Source organism: Corvus cornix, chromosome 2 (assembly GCF_000738735.6).
Source record: "Corvus cornix cornix isolate S_Up_H32 chromosome 2, ASM73873v5, whole genome shotgun sequence".
Lineage (NCBI taxonomy): Eukaryota > Metazoa > Chordata > Aves > Passeriformes > Corvidae > Corvus > Corvus cornix.
The window spans coordinates 40,333,264-40,358,798 of record NC_046333.1 but is presented as its reverse complement, the minus strand read 5'-3'; the positions used below and the strand labels follow the sequence as shown (position 1 = coordinate 40,358,798).

At 43.5% G+C, this 25,535-nt stretch overlaps 1 protein-coding gene across 12 annotated transcripts in view; it reads left to right on the top strand.

Moving 5' to 3' along the window:
• Positions 1-25,535, top strand: part of RARB (retinoic acid receptor beta) — a 323,955-nt gene that overhangs the window by 289,521 nt on the left and 8,899 nt on the right. For all 12 annotated transcript variants that reach the window (XM_039548240.1, XM_039548239.1, XM_039548244.1 and 9 more), the window contains 2 exons: positions 12,337-12,497; positions 19,381-19,557. In XM_039548240.1, the coding sequence (XP_039404174.1) occupies positions 12,337-12,497; positions 19,381-19,557 (338 nt within the window). The remainder of the gene's footprint in view (positions 1-12,336; positions 12,498-19,380; positions 19,558-25,535) is intronic.

Below are 25,535 nucleotides of genomic sequence, written 5' to 3'. Positions count from 1 at the left end.
TTGAATTCAGTCTCCTTGCCCAGCCCTTGGCTTCCCTTTCAGACATCATCTCATGTCCAAGTTGCATCCTTTGTTTTCATGGAGAAGTCTGGGAAAACTAGGTCAGTTTATCCAAGTAGAAATTATTATTTTATTGAGTTAACTCTGTGTTGACCTGCTGCCTGTTTGTCTTCTCAAAATGAGCTCCCTTGTGTGCACTAAGTCTTGCCCTGGAAGTTGCAGTGCCCTCAATAATCACTTTGATTTCAAATCAAAAATAAAAAGGCTGCTTTTCTTAGTATCTTTCTATTTCCTGGAAACAAGTGTCTGTCAGCTTTGCTTCTTGTGTGATCACTACATCAGGCTGGTCTGGTGTGCTGTGAAAGCACTTAATGTAAAAAGGTTATGTGCTGGCTTTACTGGGGATATTTAAAAGATCTTATGGAGAAATCAGGATTTGATTCTGCTTGACCCTGACTGACAGAATTAAGCTCTTTGAGCCAGTTGTGTAGTTACTAGCACGACTTCTTTTTTAAGTAATCTGGTCCACTTACTCCTTCAGTCCCAGACAAGAAAGCTTTTTTTTTAAATGAAAGAATATTTGGAATGTATTTTAAAGAACTTCTTTGGCATTGTACATGAAAGATAAAATATATCAAAATAGACAGTCTGATAATTAGGTGCAGGCTTGTGGGGAGTGATTCATGTCATAACGTGAGTGTGGAAACAGCTGAGGTTGCTGCAGGTGTGTTAAGGGAATTCGACCCCGTAATGCCATGATGCTTTTGCCTTTACATGAAGCAGGAATACAGATGTCCAGAGAGCCTGCATTAATAGGTGAGAAGCAGTATTTCTGCATGTGAATTATGGCTGGAGAAGTATTTATTAAAGGAAAAAGCAAGAGCCTTTGTTTCCCAAGGCACCTTTTGCTTTGAAGAGTGGCATTAAAGCCTGCTGCTGTCCCAGGCACAGGGATCCCAGAAGTGAGCTGAGGCTTCAGCTGCTGCCCATTAAGCCTGGCTGGAGCTCAGAGCTGAGTTATGCCATGCATGGGCAGAAAGGGATCCGAAGAAAAGCCTGGGAGGCAAAGGCCTTTCAAGTGCTTCAGCTGGCAGGTGTAGCACTTCGGGGTGGGCAGTGAGATGCTAAAGCTGAAAGTGAATAGACTTCTTTACCCGCAGCAGCAGCCAGCCTCAGCAGGGCTTTCCCAGAGCCTGCTGGCTGGCTTGCTGTGGCTTTCCTGAAATCCTGAGATGGAAAGAAAAAGAAGTCCCCTGACCTCACTCCTTACTTTCTCTTTAGGTTACAATTGGTGAAAACAGGACTATGTAATCTTCAAAAAAAAATGTCCCCTGACCTCACTCCTTACTTTCTCTTTAGGTTACAATTGGTGAAAACAGGACTATGTAATCTTCAAAAAAAAATGCCCCACCCCAACAACAAATCTGCAGATTGTTTATTCCAGCTGCTCGGCTTTTGGAAAGGGAGAGGATGTAAACAACACACTAAAATGCAGTGAGATGCAACAGTATTGTTTGGGCATGTTATTTTCCCCTTTGATGAAGCTTTTTTGGTAGTATTATGGCAAAACAGCTTTAACAACAGGCACTGTTCTTTAAAAAATCAAACCCACCTGCAGTCCAAGCCCCCTGGCCAGTGCAGATGTGTGCCCACCAGCTGTATTGGACTGTGCATCAGTGTGAGGCTTAAACAGGCAATTTTTTCTGTCTGATCTAACAGTGCTTCTAGGTCCACTTGGCTAAGTGATACAGTTCTTCCTTTCTCTTGCTGCTTCAGCCAGCCAGGAGGGAAAGCCCGAGCAGGGAGGCTGAGCATGCATGTGGGGTGCACACTCTGTCCCCCCTGCCCTCCACTTTGGGAGTCAATCTTGGCACCTTGAGAAAAGGAAATAACCTCCCAATTGCAATTCTATTTTATTTTGTTTTAGTAGGAGGAGTATGAACAAGTGTTTGCATTTAGGAAGGAATGTATGTAAGTTCATAATGGCGTGTTTTCCACATTCGCTTTGGAGGAAGAGGTAAATAGATTCTGAGCTATTTCTTTGCTTTTATTGTCCCTGGCCTAGTGGGAGGCCAGGGCTGCAAGCTGCTGAGGCTGTAACGCAGGCAAGCGCTGCGATTCAAGACTGCAGCTCCCTTTCTTAAAACATGCCGGGAACAACTGTTCCTGCACCTTCATGAGCTCAATTTACGGTTGTGGGAGGCGATGTGTTCTCTGCGCCTGATGAAGCGCCCGCGCACGCAAAGCCTCTTCAGACGTGTTGTCAGTTGGCAGCTCTCTCGCTAGATGCACCTTTACACAATTGCACAAGCCACCAGGAGGTACAAATGTGAAATTCAGCCTTGGGGGCAAAACAAAGAAATGAAACTTAGGTATGAATGCAGTGTTATCCATCTGCAGATACAGATATTAGACCTGATCTCCCACTACGCTACTGTAGTTTCGCACTAATAGGACTCTGCTGCTATCAGTGGAGTAGCGCCGCTGCAAGACAAAAACAGCAGTGGGGATAAGTTGGGGCTGCTATTTTTAATTCTGGTGAATAATGTAGGAGCAAACCCTGTTTGGGGAAAGGCAGACTGCGTTCACTGCATGAAACCACCCATAATAAAAGGGAGAAATGCAGTGACATGCTGTCTGGTATTGCTCCTGAACTTCTGCTCTTCCTTCTGGGGAGCCATTGTCCTTAGTCCTGAGTGTCCATGTGCAAGCAAAGGGAAGGGGTCTTCCAGCTCACCTCCTTTTTTTGGTAGCCTTTCCATTTTCTGTCCCATAAAGTCAGTTTTATCATGCACGATCAGAATTTGTCCTGTAGCTCAGACTCATTCATTACATTGGATGAATATGGTTATTATGGAAAGTTATTTTATGGAAGAAGTCTGTTAATGGCATTGTCAGGAAAGAGGTTGCAATTTGTCATGTTAGGTAGCTTGCCAGTTAAGTAAAAAGCAAGTCATATTCTTTTCCTTGGTGTGTGTTAGGATAAGAAATAAAATAGCTGCAGCAGGTTGAAGTGTGAAGTGCTACAGGCAGGCAGTGGGCAGGAATAGGTTGCAGTGTCTGGTCTTAGCTTACAGCCATGCACTTCCTTGGCCATCAGTGGTCCTGGATAATGCCCAGCAAATTGAAATGAGGACTTTGGATAACCCCAGCATCTCCCAGTTGTGAAGCATCATACTACCATGACTGTCTCCTAAGAGAAATTAATGTAATATCTATAGATAAGTAGACTGATTTACCTTTTGATGACCCTGGAGAGAAAGGTCAGATTCAGGATATTTTTACTCATAATCGGTTATCCATAAAGAGTTAGTGTACCAGGCCTCAAGACTGTAGCTCAAAAGGGCAGTTGCTTTGAGAAGGTAGCTTGAAAGGGCACTTCAACAGCTGAAATCAGAAGAGACAGATTTAATGGCCTCTCAGTAATTTCTGACTGAAAGTTCAGAGTTTGAAATTTAGGGATTTTTTTCTTCGCCCAGGCTGTGGTAAAAGAAATGCACTATAGCCTAATAGAAATTCATTTTCAGGCTGAGTATTTAGAAGAGTTTTTCAACTGCTGTATATACATTTGGTCACTTTAGCTGTAAGGAAGAGAAGGAATAATCACTTTGTGTTTGTGGTCTTGTGTATTTTTAGCTAATGTGTTAAGACACTGCAATTGCAGAAAATCTGTCCTCCATTTCCCCAGAGTATTTTGGTTTAACCAGCTGCACGCACAGTTTTATCTAGACTGCCACAGAAGTCACCAGTATATCCACTGGGATCTCGGCAGCCAAAACAGTAGATAGTAAGCACAAGACTTCTCTTCCCTGAGGGTTTAAGTTTTCATGGGGATTCTGCCATGGGCTGGCACTTCACAGTAGGTTACCTGCAGAAGCCCTGTAAATTTAGGAAACCTCCCCAGATGTAGTGATTGATTCCCAAAGCTCCTTCCCATTCTTGCACGGAGCAGGGAAGGGAAAGACTGGCAATATCCACCATGTGGTGCAATTACTTGCAAACCTGTTGCAAGTGGCATGGTAGATCTTGATAAAAGTTGTAGGTTTTATGTTGAGAGTAAGGAAGTGACTGATTTAATGCAGAATACTGAGAGAGATGGGGCATGACCGGATTGAGGAGGGAATGACATGTGTAGTTTAATTTAACAGCTGCACAAGATGTGCAGGGACATTGCAAGACCTGCCTGTGGAGATACTCTGTCTCACATATGAGAATTTCTGGCTATATTAAGTAACTTGAGGTGATGTCTATGTGAAATACAGATGGAAACATACCAGTGAGTAAATTTTGTCCAAATCAATGAGTATGGCTAGGCTATTTCCATTGCAGATATGTTGGTGTGTCTTCATGGGAAATATTAGTGATTTATTCTGCCTGCAATTGTTAATGCTAACAGCCTTCAATAGATCTTTCAGCATCAGCTGCTTAGAGCGTGTGGATTATCCTATTTCACACTATCAATTAGTTGATGATATTAAAGCACTTTGAAAATGGAAATCACAGGGCAAATGCTATTTAAACAGTTCATCATTTAATGTATAATCCCATCTCTCCACCTACTTTGACTGCAGTATGTAGGGAGATGGTAAGGGAGACCAAGTAGTCCTCTTTCAGTTCAGCCCCCAGTATAGATGCTTTGCCCTGTGTGTCCTGCCTCTGGCTCAGCTGCTCCTCATCCTCTCCTCCTCTACCTGCCCACACCCACGTGCACACATTTTCTTCTGGTTGGTTTGTTTGGTTTTTTCCCCCCACTTGTTCACTGTCTTTCTGTTTTTGCAACTTCTTCATTTCTCATTTGTTCTTAGGGCCTGTTTGGGGAGTGTGTATGGGGATTCCATTTGTATTTCTGGAGTCCTGATTTTTGTTCTTTGGGTAGTTGTTACTCTCTTTGGCATGTTCTATAGAACTTGAACCAGTCCTGAAATAGTATAGTAAATATAAAGGTAGGCATTAGTGGTGTATTCATACACTTGTGTTATGGAAACAGCTTATGGAATTTTGGTGAATTTGGGGTTTTTTTGTTTGTTGTTTTTGTTTGTTTGTTTTTTGTTTTCGTTTTTTAGATTGCTTTTTTTTTTTTGGTCATGTCCTTCTGCAACATTCAAGACAAATGTGCCTGTAGAACCATTTGTTTTCTGTCCACAGTGGTTTTGGGTCTTGGATTGGCAGTTCTAGGTATCCCAAGTATGATAGCTGCTGGTTTTGCTTCTGGATGTCTTAAAATAAAAAAAAAAAAAAGAAAATTACAATTTTTTTTTTAAAAAAGACAGTGAAATAATATAAATAATAATTTAAAATAAATAGGTAAAAAAAATGCCAAAGGCACTCCTTTCAACTATTTTCCAGGGGTATTTTTCTCAGCCTCTTGTGCATTGGCTTTTCAGTTTTGGTCCTACGTCTGATTTCAGATGGTATTTTTTTTTTTTTTCAAAGGACCAGGAACTCCTTTTTTTGCTCATTCCACTTACTAATATTTCAGGGATGTGACAATAGCAGGTGCCAAATTTCATGTCAAAAATGAAATTGTTCAGGCTGATGGGAATCCTTGAAACCACAGATGAAGTTTCACGCCGGTTGAATAAAGCTGTAGAGCATCCATTTGTATCATTCATTCATATAATGAAACCTGCTCTTATAACTCAGCTCTTGATATATTAACCCCGCAGTTATCCTCACACATAAATGGGGGGATGTGTTGCTTTCGTCAGGATATAACCATATAAATCCCCTGTGCATGAATGGAAAAATAGAGGCCCTTAGGCTATAGGTATCAAAGGTCTCCCCTATACTTACAATAGCCTAATAAGGTTATTTTGAAGGCATAGGTAATTACTCACAGACTCCCTATAGCCAGTGATTAATTGTTCACTGCTGAAACATTTCTAAATGAATTATGTTTTAAACAAGCAAATCCTTGGCCTTCTCTTTTATGGGAGGAAAAAGTGAACGGGAGGGACACAAAATTCCACCATTTTCTGTGTTAAATAAAGTACACTGCCTGCTAGTTAAAAGGTCCCTGGTATTTGAAGCAATTTAAATGTACTGCCACACTTCTTGCTGTTTTTGATTCCATGAATGCCTATTTCTGAATTTCACATTTTGATGAAAATATTATTGTTGTCATTAATTTGATATTTAGAAAAGACTGTGGATACGAGAGCTCAGTGCAATGAATAAAACAGTTGGAGTTAACTATCCCTGGGGATAGAATCAATCACTGTTGTAGAAGAGGGTGACATTTAAAAAAGAAACTCAGAAGAAAATGTCATGCTTAAAAAATTAGATTTAAACGCACTAGCTCCTGATTGATTTTTATTGCACTCACATGGATACACTGATTGATTATCAGCCTTACAAATGTTTAGTACCTTTCTCACTTCTCTAATAATCAGAATAATCTAATTTTCAATGTCATTTAAGTTACCATATTCAAGGTTATAATAGATCATATTTCTAATAAAACATAGCAATTATGTAATGAATAATACAAAGCTGCAAGGCAGAGTTCAGATTCACCTTCCTCAAAAAAAAGAAAAAATACCACAAGTGGCTGGAAGGGCCAGTGTACGTGAAGGCAGGCAACAGGACGATGTCCTCTGGATCTGTGGTGTGTTCCCCTGTGGTTGAACTGAGGTTTCTGGCGTGTTGGCCGGGGCGGGTTTGCCATAGCTGAATGTTATTTCTCAATAGGAAACCCAGGGCGGGCTTGAATTCTGTAATATATGTGCTTGCTCTGTGCCTGGGGAAAAATGATAGCGTGCCAGGTGCTTATGAAATGTCTACCATGATCGTTTCTCTGTGCTCCCTGTTAATTTTGATATGTGTCTGTAGAGAGATACTATCTCACTTAATTTGAGATGTTTTCTTCTGGCGATTGTTATCCAACAGCTGACATGGTTGATTTCTCAGAATCAGCCACAAAACATGCAGGTTTCAATGTGTTTTGGTTGTGTAAGCCCCTTACACAATTGTGTACTTGTTATTGGCTTTGTCCATTAGAAATGAGAGGTTTGTGTTTGAAATGGGCTTTGTCTCTCATCATTCTCCATATGTCAAAGCCAAGTTTCGGCATGGAAATTTGTTTTAAAATAGTTTCCTGGCTTTTTTTAAGACTGAGCTGTTTTGCCTAAAAGAAAACATTATTTCATCTGGAAATCACGACCTAGGAAACCAATCTATTTATAACTACCTGGTGTTCTGCATATTTTAGTATGTTTGGCTTGCAATTGCACTGCTGTTAACATGAACAGGAGTCTCACCATCCTGAGCTGATGGCTCGTCAGTTTGTCAAGTGTGATTGTGCTGCTTTCGAGAGGATTATTTTGTTCCTTTACTTATGTTGGAGACGGGAAACTCAACCTCCTTGAGTTCCCTCATCTCTGTGCTTTCTTCTACCAGTTCCCGGGCTTGGGAGCTGCCTGGGATGCACAGCTGGGTGCTGCTTTTGACCATTGGGTCAGAGAGCCTAGCTCAGCAGCAGCAGCAGCATCAGGGTTGCTAAGTCTCCCTTGGTTTGAGATTTTCCAATGTGGCTGTTGGGAAAGACATCCTTATGGACTGCCATTCCATACCATTAGCACAGTTTGTTGACGAGTACTGCGTGGTATATGTTGGGCATTTAACCTGATGGAGCAGACCTGGCACTGGCAGTAGGTAAGCGTTTTGCATGCTTGACTGAAATTGTCCACAGCTGCTAACTTCTACCGGAATTAGAAATGTTTTAGGAGCTGCCTCTGGAGTTGGAGAAGCAAGAGTGTGGAGGAGCTGTGCAAGGTTTGTGGGTTTCCACCCTAACAAACATCTTGGTGCTCCTGGATTTCCCGGCTGCAGTGCTGAGCGTCAGCCCCACGGCCGCATGTGGCACCATCAGCCTGCCCAGGCTACCTGGCGTTCACACAGGGACAGGTGGCTTCCCAAGGAGCAGGAGGACAGGCGGGGACAGCAAGCCTCTGCCCAGAAGGAAGAACTGGCAGGTCTGCAGTGTTCCTACCTCAGTTCACCTCCCACTTCTCTTCTTATTGGGTTTTACAAACAAAAGGAGTCTTTTTGCAAACTGACCTTGTGCCCAGCGCTGTGCAATTACTGACTTGCTCTGTGTGCTTTATGGTGCTTTTGAGGTTTGTTAGCTTAACGAGTAACTTCCAAAATATTTGGGGACAAGAGAAGTGTGGTTTTACAGGAATGCGAACTGACTGGAAGCACTAGTAGTTGTTGCTACAGGAACAAAACCAGCTAACTAGTACACAGAGCTCTTCAAAGGTCACGGGGATCTCCGAGAGACAAAACTGCAGTGATAGCATTTCAAATTGTGAATTTAAGCTGATTAAGCATTATAATACATGAAAGGAGCTGTCTGTGTATTTTCTAGATATCTGGAGAAGCACAGGTTGTGCAAGTAATAGGAAAAATTGCATTGAGAGTGCCAAGTTCTTCTCCTTTGGACATGTTTGTGCCACCTTTGACGAAGGGATGTACAAATAGTCACTATTCAATGATTTTACCTGATTGTCTTGAAACTAAGTCTCATGGGCTGGATCCCAGACTGTTCTTAGGCCAAGCAGTGGCTAAGTTTGGTGGACCTGAGGGGCTCATGTTTAAGACTGGATGATTCCCTGCTTTAGGACATGCTTGAAATGACCCCACTCAGGCAGGAGAATTGCTGCATGGTTATTAAATGAGAGCACTGGGGTTCTCCAAGAGAAGATGTTTGTGTCTTCCCTATACTTAGTTCCATCTACAGCAGACCCTGCTTTCCTTGAAAAATATATCTGACCCTCATGCAACTTTTGTGCCCTGTCCATCTCTTCAAGTAGAAGAGGGAAAGTGTATCTGAGGCTAAGGAAAAAACAGTGGCAAACCTGGGGTGAGGAGAACAGACTGAACAGGACAAGAGATGATGTTCTGCCCCTCTGCCATCAGGGAGGAGGCTGAACATTTGAAGGTAGGGGCTGGTTCTTAAGGCAACAGAAAGTACCTTTGCCAGCTTGCAAACCCTGCTGTGGATGCCTGGAGGTTTCTGGGTGTGGGAGCACAAGTCCTGGCGTGTATGTCAAGGGGACAGGGAAGCTGTCACAGGAAGATGGATTGAAGCAGACGTGCACAGGTGTGGGCGTGTGTCGCTCAGCCTTCTGAGACGCGCCAAGACCTGGCTTCCTCACGTATCAAGATACACCTTTTTGCAGTCTCTTTCCACACACCACCACCTTATTTATTTTTCTTTAAGGTTTTTTTAACTTCCAGGAGTTCTTATAGGGCAAGAAAGCTTCCATACTGTCCCCTCTTGGGCGCTCCTAATTAATGCAGCCATCAAGTCAGAATTTAGTGCACAAGTAATGAAATTCATAACCTGAGTTTTCTACGGCAGCATTAACTGTGACACAGATTCATCACTGGCATATCATCATTAAAAGGCAGTGGAATTGCATTGGGGATTGATGTGATCGTATGCATGTAAAGATCAAGATACCAAAAGGTGTGATTTATGTAATATAAGCATAAGCTGTAATCCAAAACCCTTCCCACATGCGGTGTGACAGTTCCTGTTTCCAGACCAGTGATGGTTTTTAAATTTACTGCGTAAATGTGTGTTTATATGTTTTTATTTAACTCTTTTAAACATAGTGTTGTCTTACGCTCTTTTTCTCTCTCTTCTTTTTTTGCATGTTGAATTATAGCTGTAGTTAAATCTGCCCAATAGTTCAGTGTTATTGAAATGCTTTATATTTTTGGAGCTTGGGTGTTATACGTCAGCGCTTTAATCCATTATCTTACAGAGAATATAGAAACACTGACATGTCTGATGCAGCCTTAATGAATAAAGCAAGAAAATATATATATTATTCTGGTTTATCATTATTATAAAAGCTATCAGAATCATACAAGAAAGGTAATGAGGAACAAAAACTTTTTTTAGTTTTCAGGATACGTTACTTCTCCCCTTTCTCCCCTTTGATTTGCACCAAAAAACAAAGAGGAAAGAGCTGGGCCAATTTGGTGGTGAGAGTTGATCAGCAGCTGTCCCTGTGGTGGCCTTTGGAAGGAAAGGGACTTCAGATACAGCTGCAGAAGGAGCAGTACTGGGGTAGCAAAGGAGCATGGCAGGGTTCCTGCCAGAGTTATCTCCTGGTCTCTGGGAGCCCTTGGCACCTGCTTTGAAGCCTGGTCTAAATAATGTGTTCATCTTCCACAAGGAGTTCAAAGCTGTGGAGGGAAGTAGTTGCTGAGGCTGCCTGCTTGGCAAATTAGTCAATCAGCTTGTAGAGCTATAAGTAAGTGGGGCTTTGTGACAAAGGTTTATTGCTCTTTGTGGTTGTATAGGAGTTTTGAGAATTTTCTAGGGAACTCTTTTATCTCCCAAGTACAGCAGTGATTAGGATTTATTTCTGAAGTGCAGTGGCAGTTGGCAGCACTCAAGATGTACCTCTGGGTCCTGGATGTTTTTTCAGTGCCAAACGTGGCACTTGTGCTCTGCCCTGGGGTCCAGCAAACAAAATCACAGCATTTGCTTGAAGGGAAAACTCGTAAAAGGAAGTGGGGTGATCCAGTCTATCCCCCTAAATCTGACTACACTGGTAGCATTGTACCTTTTTCAAGGAATAACCTTTCTGGTCCACTCTTGCTGGCCTCCTTTGAGTCTGTGTTCTCCAAACAGCAAAATTGATGGTGTTCAAGGTTAGGCTTTAATCCAGTGGGGGGCTCAGCATCCCAGCCCTGATCCAGCCAAGCATATGACTGACTTCAGTGCGGGTCTGTCACACAGTTAAGTCAAGTTCATGCTTAAAATGTGAATGATTGGTGTCAGAGTTCTCTCAGTTGCAAAGTCAGACCTTTAGTGAGAAAACCAGAGCCATACATTGCATGGACTATGTGCCTAACGGCCTCGTGAAGGAGAAACAATATTCCCCACATCTCTACTCGTTTTCTATTACACACAATATGTTATTTCTGTAGATGCCCCTGACACTGATGCTTTCCCAGCTCACTATTTTTTCTGCTCTTTGTGATTATTTGTGGTTCACTGGCATGTAGGAAGCAACCACAGAAAATGTGGAGATGGGCCTGGGGAACCCACAGGGAAAAAGAGCTGGCATGGAGGTGGCTCTGTGCTTCCCTCCCTACGGCATGGATAGATGCACTTTGTGGGGCAGGACAGTACAAATAAGAATCAGCAGATCTTTGGCCATCCAAAATCCCTGGCCATGCTCACATGTGCCAAACCCACCAGCCGCACCCTGCAAGTTTAGGACCTTGTTTTAAATATCGTGAGGTTTTGAATACTAACAATGTTAGGATTGGTTTTATTTATCCAGTAACATTTAGTCTTCAGGGTGTTTAATATTGACATGGAGTCTTTGGGGAGAGGGATTGATTTTGCTTGGCTTTGTTGTAAAGCCTTATGCATCTGGTTACACTTAAGACGTTAGCTTTAGCTAACAGCAAGCCTCTTGATAAAATTCACAATTACTGGCAATACTGTGGACATGGACTTATCTCCTGGGCACGTTTTGTAAAATTAAGCTATTTTCATTAAAAGAACAAAGAGCAGCATGGTGATGGAGCAGCTGTCATATTTTATTACAGAACACAAATATGTGGGAAATCAATTACAGCATGAGTGCGCACGATGCATATTTCCAGTAATCCCCCACGGCCGGGGGAAGGTAGAAGGCTGATCTGAGTGCAGAAGCAGATGGCAAGCAACTTTAGATAGCTTCACTGCCATTTTTACTCTTTCAAGTGTTTGTGCTTCTCCTTTGATCTTCAGAACTTGGGGTTTATGTGTTTCATCTTCTTTCTTTTACTGTTTTCACATTTAACTTTCCTTTTAAATAACTTTTGTTTGGTGGAGTTTGTGTTAGTATGGGGCTGTGTTATCTTCCATGCTGAGGTACTTAAGAAGAAAGACAGTTGCTGTCTTTTTTTAGTGTTGTTCACATCCAATAAAATAGCAACTGCGTCACCGTAGAGGACTTCACCATCTACCATGCACAGCTGTAGTGCTACAGTGAAAAAATCCCACCGCACAAAATTACTAAGACACTGTGCATATGAAGTTGTGGTAGACTTTCCTGGAAGGCACATACTATGGGAGTGTGATAGCACACCCACAACAAACCCCTGTGGAAGTTTGGTTTCATCACTGCTCATTACATTTAGTTCTTAAATTATTTTTAAATAAGTAAGCTGGAAGTATTGTTCTCTGTGCATATAACATTTTTATATTCACCTAAAATAATGTATGTTTAAAGTAACAGCATTTTTAAAAATAGAGCAGCAGAAGCAACATAGGTTGATCTGAATAACCCCATGTGATCGGTATCTCTGCTTTTCTTACAGCTGTCAGAAATGATAGGAACAAAAAGAAGAAGGAACCTTCAAAGCAGGAGTCCACAGAAAACTATGAAATGACAGCAGAGTTAGATGATCTCACTGAGAAGATCCGAAAAGCTCACCAGGAAACCTTCCCCTCTCTCTGCCAGCTGGGAAAATACACTACGGTTAGTATGGTTTGAGGCACATAGTGTTCTGGATATGCTTGGATGATGTGAATTTTGGAGGCTCTGGACATTTTAAATAGATGGAGCAGTAGATGCACTCTTTGCACCTCCTTAGCCAGGGAAAAGCAGAGGTGTGCGTGCGAACGCTGCCTGCTGGGGAGAGAAATTGCACTTAGACGTGAGCGCTACTTAGCGGCATCACGAGAGACGTCTGTAGGATTAATCCGGCCAAACGACCAGCTCTGAGACCATGAGTCAGTTACATTCCATCATTCATTAGAAATTTGTTGGCTTCCAAAGATGTGATCTCTGCTCGTGCGTCAGCGGATTACAACTTTGCAGGTGTAGGGAGTTCTTAAATGCTGCTGGATTACTGGTGATAGTCCCAAAGCTACCAAGGTCAAGGAAAATATGAAATGTTTAAGTAAAACAGTTTCCAAAAGGCTCATTTGCCATTTATTTCTAGAATCATAGAATATCCTGAGTTGGAAGGGACCCACAAGGATTATTGAGTTCGACTCCTGGCTCTGCACATGACAACCCCAAAAATTACACATCCTTTCCCAGTCTACCAAAATACCACATACCAGCAAAAACTTCTGCAGCTTTTAGAAATGAAAAATCAGCCCCCCCATCAAGAAGCTCAGTACTATGGGAACTTCTCCAGAGATGAGTCAGGGAAATAATTTTTCTTCTATACATATATATGTTGCTAAATACAGGGAAGCTCAGTGATACTAATTGATTAAAGAAAATTCAATGTCAAGTTTGCAAATCCAGTAATAAAAGAGATGACAAAAAAATAACTTAGGTAATGTTTAGAGCATTGTCAATGGAGGAATGACTTTGCTGGGTCTGGGCTTGCTGTTGGTTGCAGCAGCACTGGCTGTTTCAGAGGGAGACACACAAAACATCCTGAGGTAGTCAAGCATGTGCTCTCATTGCTGAGAGCAGGAGTTCAGGAGTGACATGGCTGGGCTGAGGAGACAGCTGCCTCCATAGTGCTTGCCCTCCAGCCCCAGATGAAGATCTGGGATGCAATCCCCAGAGGCCAGATGAAATACTTCTGTCACTGGATTGCTCTCTGTTTTGAGTAAATTTTCTGCTATTGAAACATTAAATTTCTCAGAGTGATGTAGGCAAATTCCTGTGTGCCATCAATATGCACTGTTCTAGCAATCAGGGTGCTGTTTTATGGCATTTTAATCTATTTAAAAAGCAAAGGGCAAGGCTCAAAACTGAGGTCTAAGTGTAAGTCTTGGTATTTAAGTGCAAGAAAAGCAAACGCATATGGTGTGATGATAGAAGAAGGTATGTTTTTCATGTCACTGAAAGTATTTTCACAAACACTTTTCACATTTAATTCTGATGTAGATCTACTAACCATGTAGATTGGTTAGTACTGGGGAAGGAGCCTGTCCTCCACATGCTTCTCTGGTCCTTCCCAGAGGAACATGTTGGTATGTATTTCCACGTTACCTCGGAGTTAGCAGAGTGCGTTGCAGCTGGTGGGATGGTACTGCATCCTGGTAATTGCCAGAGATCCTGGAGGGCTGAAAGATAAACCTTGGCACCTCTACACTTGCATTAGGTATTGGATGCTGAAGTATCATTAATATTTTAGCTCTTGAAATGATACAAGTGGATGAAATTGGAGAGGGTCTTGTTGCATATCACACCCACTGCTGATGTCTTCGTCCTTAGGTTCCATCTGAAGCCCATGGCGAGTTTATGTTCCTGTTGGAATTTCAGAGCTCTTATTGAGACCACTTGGATGTCAGTAATGAACAGATGAATCTTGTCTGTCTAAGGAGCACGAGCAGCCATGACCTGACCACACTCTCTCTGGGGCTGGATATTGGTCATTTGTATCTCAGGCCGAATGGGGCATTCATATCTCAGGGCAGGAGATATTTTGCTTTTAGCAGTGGTCTGTTGGAAGTCCACAGTGGTGGACTGCTGCATGGGGCTGAGCTCCCTCCTGTTTTGTCATGGCTTGGTAACGTACAAGCTGCAATAACAAAATTATACTGAAAGAGTTACTTTTGGCTTACCTTGAATCTTTGAGACTGATGCAGCTTCCTTCGAATGCTGAGTCAAAACTAATAGCAGTGGTGCTAAATACTGTCTTCTTAACTGCATTCTCATAGTCTGTGTGTGAAATGCAGTGTTTAAATCTCTCATCTAGGTAAGGTCTGGCAGCCACTCCAGCATTTTATGTAGGACTTCAGTGTCAAAAGCTTATGTGGGAAGGACAGAGTAGCACTGGAGCTGGAGTAAGGGTCATCTTCCCCTCTAGCCACCCGTCAGCCCAGGGGCAGGGGAGAAGCCTTTCTGCAGCGCTGAGGATACAGGAGGATCTGGGATGTGGGAGCTGTGTGTGCTGGTCACAGGAGCACAGCTCCAGTGCTTGGACACCACCACCAGCTGCTGATTGAACGGCAGGGCTCCGGCAGCAGTCTGGGACACTTGAAGTAGAGACCAGAAATCAAAAAACAAAGGAGCAGACAGCCCTTTTTCTAAGTGCTGAGTCCAAGGGGAGCTAGACACCTCTGCTACTCTGCTTTTCTTGATAGTAACAATCTAGTACAGGTAGAAGACTGCCCCCAGTCCTGCTTTTATGTGTGGTTCTGTGTGCTCTCAATCATGAAGCATGACGTGCTCACACTACAGAGCACACAGACTGCTTTTATAACCTTAGAATTTCTAATTTAATTCTCTAGTGAGGGGTGAGAAGTGAGTGTTTTTAACCAATATGGATTGCCTTGAATTTTGTGAGCCTTCCCCTTTGTACTGGCAGCGATGGTGGCTGGAAGAAAGCATTCTGCAAGAGCAGCCCCTGAGTGCCTTTGGTTACGTGATCATTCAAACTGTTTTAAAAGAAGATTTCATTTGTTGCTAAAACGAGCAAAGAATTTTAAGTATAAGAGTGTAAAGTAAAAAAGTCATTACAGAGATATAATAAAAAAAAAAAATCTGTTCAGGCATTTGGCTTGTGTATCTGGCTTCTCTCCCTCTTGAGCACTGCAGCCTGCATTTCCCAGAGGGAAAGGTTACATGGTGATTTCACCCCCACTCCCCCATTGTGTTTTTACCTGGTAAAAATGGTTTTGGAGAAGCATTTTTCAATTATGTTTTTTTATAGCCATCTGCTCTTTAAAAAGAAAAAGTGGTCCCATACTTTGCATAGTTAATAGAAGTCTACTTAAAATAATGGGAGAACAGCACTTGTATTAAATTCCCTGGGTCATTTGACTTAACAGTTGCATTTGGTGGGCAGTGACAAGTACAGGTCTTCCAATGATGAGAATCAGCAAGCTGTTTATATGTAATGGATTCCAAAACTCCATCATAAACAGATCTGTTTTATTACTGTCATCTAGGTAAGAGAGAGTGCCTGAGTAATTTCTCTGGAGATGTCATACTTTATAGTATAATTGAGTGTAACTATACTGCTTGTCCCTTGAGAGTGGTATTATTTGTAAGTCTACAGCTGTGTTACATCAGCCTTGTGATAAAGGAAGGATAAGACAGAAAACAATTTTGGCTCTGCCGACCCTTGCTGCAGATTCTGCTGGGTTTCTCTTGGCTGGCTGGAAGTGAAGAGGTTCCACATCTTGGCAGCATATTGTTCTTTGTAAGTGCTGGGCTTAGAAGTTATACAGCTATTGTTCTGTGCCATTGCAGAGGAATATATATATGTATGTATGTATGTATGTATGTATGTATGTATCTCCTGATACTGGGACTGAGCAGGGACATATGCCGTGGTCCTCGGTGAACTCGCCAGGGCTGGAGTGCATTTCTCCTTTTACTAAAGAGGCATCACAAGTGTTCCTGATTAGGGCAGAGTACCCCTGTGAGCCTTGTTTCCTTTGTAAAGTGGATTTTAAAGACAGTAGGGATTCTGCTGCTGTGTGTGTTTCTATGAGTACCTCATCCTGTATTGTTAATGTGGAGACAGAGCAGTCTGCAATGAAAAAACAAAAATGATGGAAAAAATGGGATCAATTTATGTGGCAAAAATGGCTGTTTAATTGGATTTCATAGCTAGGTTGGGCTTTTCCACTGATAAAGATGCCACTAGGGTGTATTACAGTATTGTTCCACCATATGTGCACTGGTGCATAGGCCTGAAAAACGTGCGAGACTGCTCCTGGAAAAGACACCCAAAAACCCTCTTCAGTAAAATATTCAGGAAAAGTCATAGCGTCTGCATCTTTTTCACAGCATGGGTAGAGGAGATCTCCAGGCAAATTTAATCAGAGTTTCTGTTTCTATTGTGCATTGTTTTAACCCCATGTTTTATTGTTCAGTGTATACATTGATACTGAGTCAGTTTTGGGTTTTAGATACTGAAAAATGCTGCTAAAAATCCAGCTCTTTTTCCTGTGACGCTTGTGTCAACATTCATTAACAGCTAGAATGTTAAAACTCTTTCCATTTGTAGCATCTCAAAGATAATGTGCAAACCACATTAGCTCCAATGCTGAGGGATCTGGCACCTGGCATAATAAAACACCTGGTTATTTCGTATTTTATTAACTGCCCCTTCTCTTCAGTTTGCATAATAGAGAGTTAGATTTACATTTGTTACGACGGCTGTGCATTACTCCTAATAGAAGACACGTCAAACTTCCCGTTGCTGGCACTGCAGCATGATAAAGTAACCTCATATGATACTGATGAAGATTTCGTTCACACTTGCTGGTTTCATGCAGCGTCTTTTTTTCCAGATGGATACCCTATTGTAAAATGATTTCCTGCTTTAGGCTCTGCTTTGTGTAGCTCTCTGCTATGCCATCTTTCTATGAACTGGATAAACTGCCTATTAAATTTAATTACAGCCTGAATGACTGCACATCTTGATCTTATTTTTCCTCCAATGTACTGTATTTCACCAAGGTCCTTGAGGATGAAATAAAATAAATCTGAAGGATGCATACTCCAGTAGCCGAAAGAAATGTTTCAAAGGGCATTACAATGACTGTTAACCCATTAGTTTTGGACCATTTTGAAGGCAATTCTTTAGGTTTAGCATTATAAAGACATTTTCTTCTATCTTTCCTCTGTCATTAAAAAAAAAACCAAAACAAAATAGGAGAAGTTTCCAGAATAAAAATTCAAATACAAATGATAAAATTAATTAATTATTTCCTAAAGAGTGGGGTAGCAGGAAGGAGCATGTATACTCCTTTAGACTGCTCAGCATGGTTAGCATTTATTTTTTGCACTTAGGGCCTAATGCAAGTATTCCTGGCTCACATCTCCACCCTGTTCCAAGTGAGGGTGAATGTCAGGCTGGCAGTGCCCTGGGGACCTGTCAGGACTTTCCCCTTCATGACTGATGGTGGTGGTGGTGTTCTGTGAAGGCAGCACTGGGATGGGGTCCAGAGCATCACAGCCAAGCTGAGCTCACTCCACATTCCTTCACCAACCTCTTCCAGTCCTGTGTCCTTCCCGTGAACCAAAGAAAGCTGACAAGATAATGGCTTCACTGGTTTTCAAGGAGGTTGACGTCCCCACCATCAGCAGTGGTGGTGGCAGGCTCACTGGAAATGTTTCCTCCAAGGAAGTGTGATCTGTGTAATTTGAATGCTTTTTGATGGCTGTTTAATCTGCCATGTCTGTTAGACTTTTAGGTTGAGACTCTGCTCATTTAACTTTAATTTTAAAGTTAATTTAACATTTTAACTTCAACCAGCTAAGACTGAGGCAGCTGATCATGTTGGCTTCCTTTGCAGCTGGGGAGAAAGCCTGGGCATATTTTTATAGGTAAAATTCCTCCTGCAATGAAGAGGAGATCACCCAGATGCTGAAGGCAGCTGCAGTGCGCACTAAACTTGGTGGCTTATGAAATAGGGGACACCATCACACTGGCTGCGTCCTAAATAGCATTGGATCAAATGCTGGCAATGCACTGCATACGAGGGCAGAAGGAGAGGAGTTGGGTATTTCAGAGCTCTATCATTACCTGTTTCTTGTCACTCTACGGGAATCCTGAGTGGATTGGAATGGACTCACCAGGTCTCCTCGTGACACCCAGTGTTGGTGGGCTGGCATCAAAGGGGTCACAGCAGATTTTGAGTCAGACAATTCTTGGCTGACATGTTCAGCTTTTTCAAGGGTTAAGTGGTTGTTCCAAATGTATGAAAATGTGAGTTTGATCACAAACTTAACAGAAGTTTCCTATTCACTCTAGAAAATGATGGACATTTTTATTGAGGTAGGTGAACATACTGGAAACAGTCTCTGAAATATGCCACCAGTATGTCCCTGTTACACTTCCAGCAGTGGGGTGTATGTTGGATGCACCATTAAACGTGCACATGGCATTCATGGGGTTTTCCTTAACATCATGTAAATAAATGCTCTGTAAGTCATGGGAGACTGTAGCTTCAGAAAGCTGTGGCAGAGCCACAGAGCAGAGAAATTAAGCAGAACTAATTTTCTAAGACCTTAAGAATGTGAAACTATGTTCCAAATACTGTGCTGCTTTTTCCAGATGAGGACCCAATATTCTTGTTCCACTGTTCATTTATATTTTCTTGGGTACAACTGTAAATTGTCTTTCTCAATGCACTTATTATATAATGGCAAGGAAGAATAATGAGGGTGGCATTTGGAAATGTTTAAGTTCATTTGTATTCCTTGTACAGATGGCCTCTGCAATCATAAGCAACAGAGAAATATCCAAGGAATTTTCAGGCGATTAATCCAAGTTTAAAACCAGCATCATCCCAACAGCAAGCTGCAGAAAATGCCTGGAATGTTAATAGAAAGTACTTCTGGAAGGAAAACGTGGTTGTTGTTTCCTTCCCTTGAAAACCATTTACTGAAAGGGACGTTGTTGATTTATGGGGCCTTCTGTCTGTCTTTCCAGAACTCCAGCGCAGATCATCGGGTTCGACTGGACCTTGGGCTTTGGGACAAATTCAGTGAACTTGCAACGAAGTGCATTATTAAAATAGTGGAATTTGCAAAGCGATTGCCAGGCTTTACAAGTTTGACCATTGCAGACCAAATAACTCTACTCAAAGCAGCCTGCCTGGATATACTGGTATGTATTTTTAACATCATTGTTCTCCTACTAATGCATTTTCTATTCTTCTTTTTATTGTAATTGACAGGAAGAGGGGGGGTGAAATACAACCCTGACCTTATTGTTGTAAAATTGAACTTACTGGGTAGTCTAATGCAGTCAGAAGATGACTCCAGCACACCTACAGAGGTGTGTTGAGAGGGATGAGCATACTTATCAAAATAAGTCCTTACACTTTGTGGGTTTCAGTAAAAGGGGCACATTTTGGTATTGTGGCATGTGTAACTTCAGAAAATTTTCTGTACTGTTAACACTGAAGAGAAACCTGTTTGTCCTTCCTTCCTCCTTCCTCCTTCATCCTTCCTCCTTCATCCATCCTCCTCCCTCCAAAACATAATCTTCTGCATAAAGGATACCTAGAGAGACAGTCCCCTATATAATGGTTTAGGAATGTGCTGTAGCTGTGGTCATGAGGGAATTTAAGGAACAAGACAGAAGTCTCCAGAGTGTTTTTCAGGTTTTAGAGGGGAAACTGGTGTGCCTGGAGCCTGTTTGATGCAAGCCTCTGGCACTCAGATCCCCCTGCTTTCTCCAGTACTGCAGGTATCTGTGGAAGTGGCCGATACAATGGACTTGGTACAGATTTTAGCTAAAGGTAGTTTTATTTTAGATAGGCAAATGTACAACCTGCAGGAGGGAACTATGCAGGTGGGCAGGGAGTTTTTCTCCAGACCTTGCCTTGACACTGTGTCAAGGCAAGCTGTCTTCCCTCCCTTTGTCTCTGGTTGTTTCTGTCATGCTGACCTTCAGAGGAGCCCTCTGGGATCTCAGCATTTCTTTATCAAGACCTTAGAGGTCTTCAGGCTTTTAGTGGCAAATATGCTTTGTATTATTGGTTGTAGCAATAACTCACAGTAAAACAGTATGTTCAATGTAAACATGTTTTAAATGTTTTATTCTGAGGTCAGACCTTCAAGTCCTCATTGAGCCAAGCATGGCCAGTCAAGAAGCACATTGTAGGATGGCTACTGTAGATATATTTTTTTGTCATGACACAGGAGTTTAAACTAGGGAAGTTGAGGTTGAAGTAATTAATCTTGGACTTTCTAAAAGTGCATTGCTTCAAACAGGATCATGTTGAGGAGGACGTTAACTGCTGTGACCTTTTCCTCTTGTTTTGTCAAAAGCTGTTTGGAAGAATCGCATCAAGAGGACATTGATGAAGGAGGAAGAGGGGTAGGAGAGGGGAAGGGGTATCATTCTTTGGCCTATAGAAAAAGGGAAGGTTGAGGTTGCCCTGGCATGCTCGAGAGTCACCTCTTGTTGTTCCCTTAATCCAGGCACTCATTCAGACTCAGCCATCCCATTGTTACTGAGAGTGTCCCTCCGTGGGGCAGGGCCATTCGTTACCAATTGCACGCCTGTCATCACCAGCTCTGTCCTGATAAGACTCCGTTACGTTTCCCTTACACAAGAGGCAGATGGTGATCAAAAACCTGCAGCGTTGCCTCAAGTGTGTTCTGCCAGCAGTAGGGGATGGGAACTGCTTTGTGCTGTGCTGCTGTAACCTGTAACAAATAGTTAATACAGAAACTACCCAAAAAAGGCAGGGAAGAGCTGGGATATAGCAAGAATCTGCATATCCAAATTCTTTACCCGTAAAACTTTAGCCCTTAATCTGCCACCCTGTTTGTCTGTGCCATGCCCTGTCTCCATAGCTGCTGGATTACAAATACCTTAATTCTGTAATCTTGCAAGCTCCTGGTGCTCTTTGTTGGGATGGGCTGTGGGAGCTTGCCCTGGGAACATGCACAGCCCCTGTTGCACAGGGTCCCCACAGCAGCTCCACTCAGTGCTACCATTGCCAACACCAGCTCAAAAATTGAGGGGAGCATTTTTGGTAGGGGTTCTATCTGAAGTGCCTCAATAAACACACTTGGATCAAAGTGATTAAATAAAAGCCGAGTTGCCAGATGAGAAAAAGAGTATGAAGCAGGTGGTAAATGGTGACTTTATTTCAACTAGTTAATGGATAGAAAAGGTTGATTCTTTAATATGATTCACTACTTTGTGGCCATTGGCAACCTTCAAGCTCTAGTTATAAACTTTATTGAGGCCTGTCATTCCTGATCACCTGCTCATTCTCTTTTTTATTTTTCACAAAGCCAGAGAAGGTGACACATCTAAGCGAGCAGGGCATAGCAAGCGCCATAGGAGCCCGCAGCTGGGAGGAGCTGAGGAACAGATATAGCATGGTTGCTGCAAATGGTCCTAACTTTCCTGTGTGACATTTACACAAACTTTATGTGACTATTTTATGGGCTGCTTAAAAAGAAAATGGGATAATTACCATGACACAGTAATGTGTAGTGTGCGCGCCGCCTGTGAAATGCTGTATCCATTAAACCCGCATCACCTGCACATAATCGGAATTGCAGTGCCACTCTCTATCTTTATTTAAGCTGAACATCAGTACTGGAGCAGTTTCAATAGCACATATTTCCACCCCCGCAACAAGCCAGTTGTCCTCGTTATGAGTGTTTCAAACGTTTCATTTTGCTGTGCCTTGAGATACAGAGCGAGCCCTGTTCCCCCTCCTGCTGCACCGAGCACCCAAGTGCAGGCTATGTGAGCTCTGCTGAGCAGGGCTGTGAGCCTCAGCAGTGTGCCCTCATGATCCTGCTGCTCTGCCATGCCCTGGCCATGTTCCCAGAGCCCGGTATGCGGGAGGAGCAGCATGGGGCTCCCAGGTAGGGTGGACAGGCTTCCCTGCCAGCAGGACCCCGGCTTCACTGCCCGCCGGCCCTTCAGCACTAGCCATGGGGAGTCTTAAGCATTTATAGACCTTGCCGAGGTCTCTGCTCAGCTGGTTCCTGTGGCTGTGGATGCTTGTCGTGGTTTGACATTGGCCCAGCACCAGGCACCCACCAGAGTCGCTCGCTCACCCTCCCCTGCCACAGCTGGGCAGAGCAGGGAAAAGGGGGGAAAAAAAAAATTTACAAACGCTTCATGAGTTGAGGTAAGGACCAGGAGAAACACTTAAAGGGCGAAACAGGCTCAACTTAAATTGTGAAGTGAATTTATTACTAACAGAATCAGAGAAGGATAATGAGAAATAAAATAAGCCTTTAGAACACCTTCCACCCCTCCACTCCTCCCTCTTTCCCACCAACAGTGCAGGGAGACAGGGCATGGGGGCTTGGTCAGTTCATCACTGAGATTTCCTTCTGCTGCTCCAGGAGAGGAGTCCTTCCCCTGTGAGGCCGTGGGTCCCTCCCACGGGGCACAGTTCTCCTGAACTTCCCTGGCATGGGTCTGCTCTCAGGAGCAGCAGCCCCACCGCCCCTGCTGCAGCGTGAGCCTCTCCCACAGGCACACAGCCCTCCCAAAACTGCTGTGCCGGGGCTCTCTCTTTCCACGGAGTGCAGCCCTCCAAGGACAGGCTGCTCCAGCCTGGAAGAAGGGCTCTCTCTCTCCACTGGGTCTCCCACTGGATCACAGCCTCCTCCAGGCACCCACCCGCTCCAGCACGGGCACCTCCCCCATGGGCTGCAGGTGGATCTCTGCATCCCCCATGGACCTATGGGCTGCAGGGGGACAACTGCTTCACCGTGGTCCTCACCATGGCCTGCAGAGGAACCTCGGCTCTGGCACCTGGAGCGCCTCCTGCCCCTCCTTCTCCACTGACTTGGGTGTCGCCATGTTGTTTCCTCACATGTTCTCACCTTCTCTTCTCTGGCTGGAATTAATAGTGCCCCACTATCTTTGATTTTCTTCTTAAATATGTCATCACAGAGGTGTTACCAACCTCTCTCATTGGCTCAGTTTTGGCCAGCAGCATGTCCATCTTCAGAGCCACCAGCCATTGGCTCTGCCGGACATGGTGGGAGGCTTCCAGCAGCTTCCTCACAGGAGCCATCTCTGTGGCCCCCCTGCTACCTAAAACCAGGCTGTGCCAAACCAATACAGTGCTTAAGCCCCTCTTAAACAGGCTTACAAAGGAAATGGTGCCAGGAGCTCAGTAAACTCTGATGGGTATGAGCCAAATAATTGTTTTATATACAAACAAACAGTAACTCTGGAAGGGAAATAACATCAAGCTTCCTGAGGCAGCTTGAGGCGCCAACTGAGGATCGTGGAATTTATATCTTGTCTGGTGCCAAAAGTTTTAGGGATAAATATTACTAAAATTCAGTCAATAGCCCCTGTAAAAGTGAGTGCTTCTGTCTGCTGGTACACTGGCCCAGCAGCAGCCAAGCATCCCCAGCCTTGCTGAGCTCTGGCAAGATAAATGTGGAAAGAATCCAGAACCCAGTCTGTCTTAAATCCAATGGATAAAAACCTGAGAAGTCATTGAATGCTAATCCTTAATGATGTAATTTTTGCTTTCTGTTGTAAACCCCTGTGCGTTAATGCCAGGAAGGAATTTGTGCGTGCGGAACAGCCTGTGCTGATGGGGTTTGGCAGCACCATGGGGCATCATTGCTTCAGAGTCACCTGCCTGGGTTTCTCCTCTCAGGGAACTGTCCCAGCCAGCTGAGGCAGCTAGTGTCTAACAACAGGATTTCTTAAAAAATAGGCCTGGCTTGCCCTACCTAATCTGTTTAAAATGAATAACAATTCTATGGTAGCAACAAGGTTATAAATGCAACTTTCTTGCTGACTTTGGTTTTGTGCCTCTGGTAGGGTTGTTGCTTTGCATTTTGTGACGGGCTCATAAGAATCCCTAATGCTTTAATATATAAATATTCCTTAAAACAAAGGGCCCTTTAATAACGAGGAAGAACCGTATTTATGGCTGCAAGTGGCACTTAGGAGCAGAGTGACAACTAAAATACTTGGCTTGGTTGCAAAATCTAAACAACTTTGAGGACATTAGGAGTTCAGTTTAAAATGGAGAAAGATACCATGATTTCTTATTTTGAAGTGCTGATGTTTCCCATATGTTCTTCAGTGAATATGAGCTTGAAATCAGCTTCACTTTGACACTGGAAGTTTGCCCAAGAACGGTTTAGCAGCGATCAGCAATATCCATGGCATTTCACAGATCTTGATGAAGGACAGAAATTAAAAAAAAGAAAAAAAGAAAAACACCATTTCAAATGATCTGTCTTGGAGTTTAATAACAGCGTGTTGTGGGATAATGTCAAAGGAATGCAGAGGAAACCTGAGACCTGATTGCTGCAGTCAAGCTAAGTGCATTGCTGAAAACACATAGTTGATCTTCAGCTGTGCCAGTGCCCAGTGGAGCTGCTGCAGGCTCCTCCAGTTGACAGCTGGTGCAGCCCTTGGGGTACGGAGGCCTGAAGGCTGCCTTCAACAAAAACCTGTCCTACTTGCTGCCTAAGCCTGGAAGTAGCTTAATCCTACACGACTTTATGTTTTAATTATAAATTTCACAGGACCCCTGCAGGTCCCTTTCTGTGTATGCACACAGGGGCTGGCTTGAGGCTGAGTCACTCCAGATTTGTTCCTGATGAGGATCCAGCCTGGAAGTTCTTCCTCTGCATTAGCCCCGGGGGTCTCTTTGCTGAGCACTCCTAGCACGCACCCCCAAACGCAGTGCGGCTTGTGGCACTGGGGAGCAAACACAGGGAGCTTTGCTGCGAGGGAGCCAGCAGCCTGGTCTATGGTGGCAGGTGTGTGTTCAGCCTCTGGGTTGTTGGAGATGATCACTCCAGGGCACCCCAGTCCCTCTGGGCAGGGATCTCTGGGGAGTGCAGCATCTGGTGTCCAGACCTGCCCTCTGAGGGAGGATCTGGGGGATCCATATCTGCCAGCCCTGCTTGGGCAGCTGCCAGAGAAGCTGTAGGCAGCCTGAGGAAAACACCACGGCATTGCCCAATTAAGCTCCCAATCCTGCTCTGCTGATTCGTTCGGAATGGAGTCCTGAGGCTGTGAAGGGAGGAACTCTCCTTGCTAAGGCTTACCAATTGAAATAGCACTGGAATCAAAGAGGCTGCCTTTCTCCCCGGCTGAGCTAAGGGAAAAGCAGT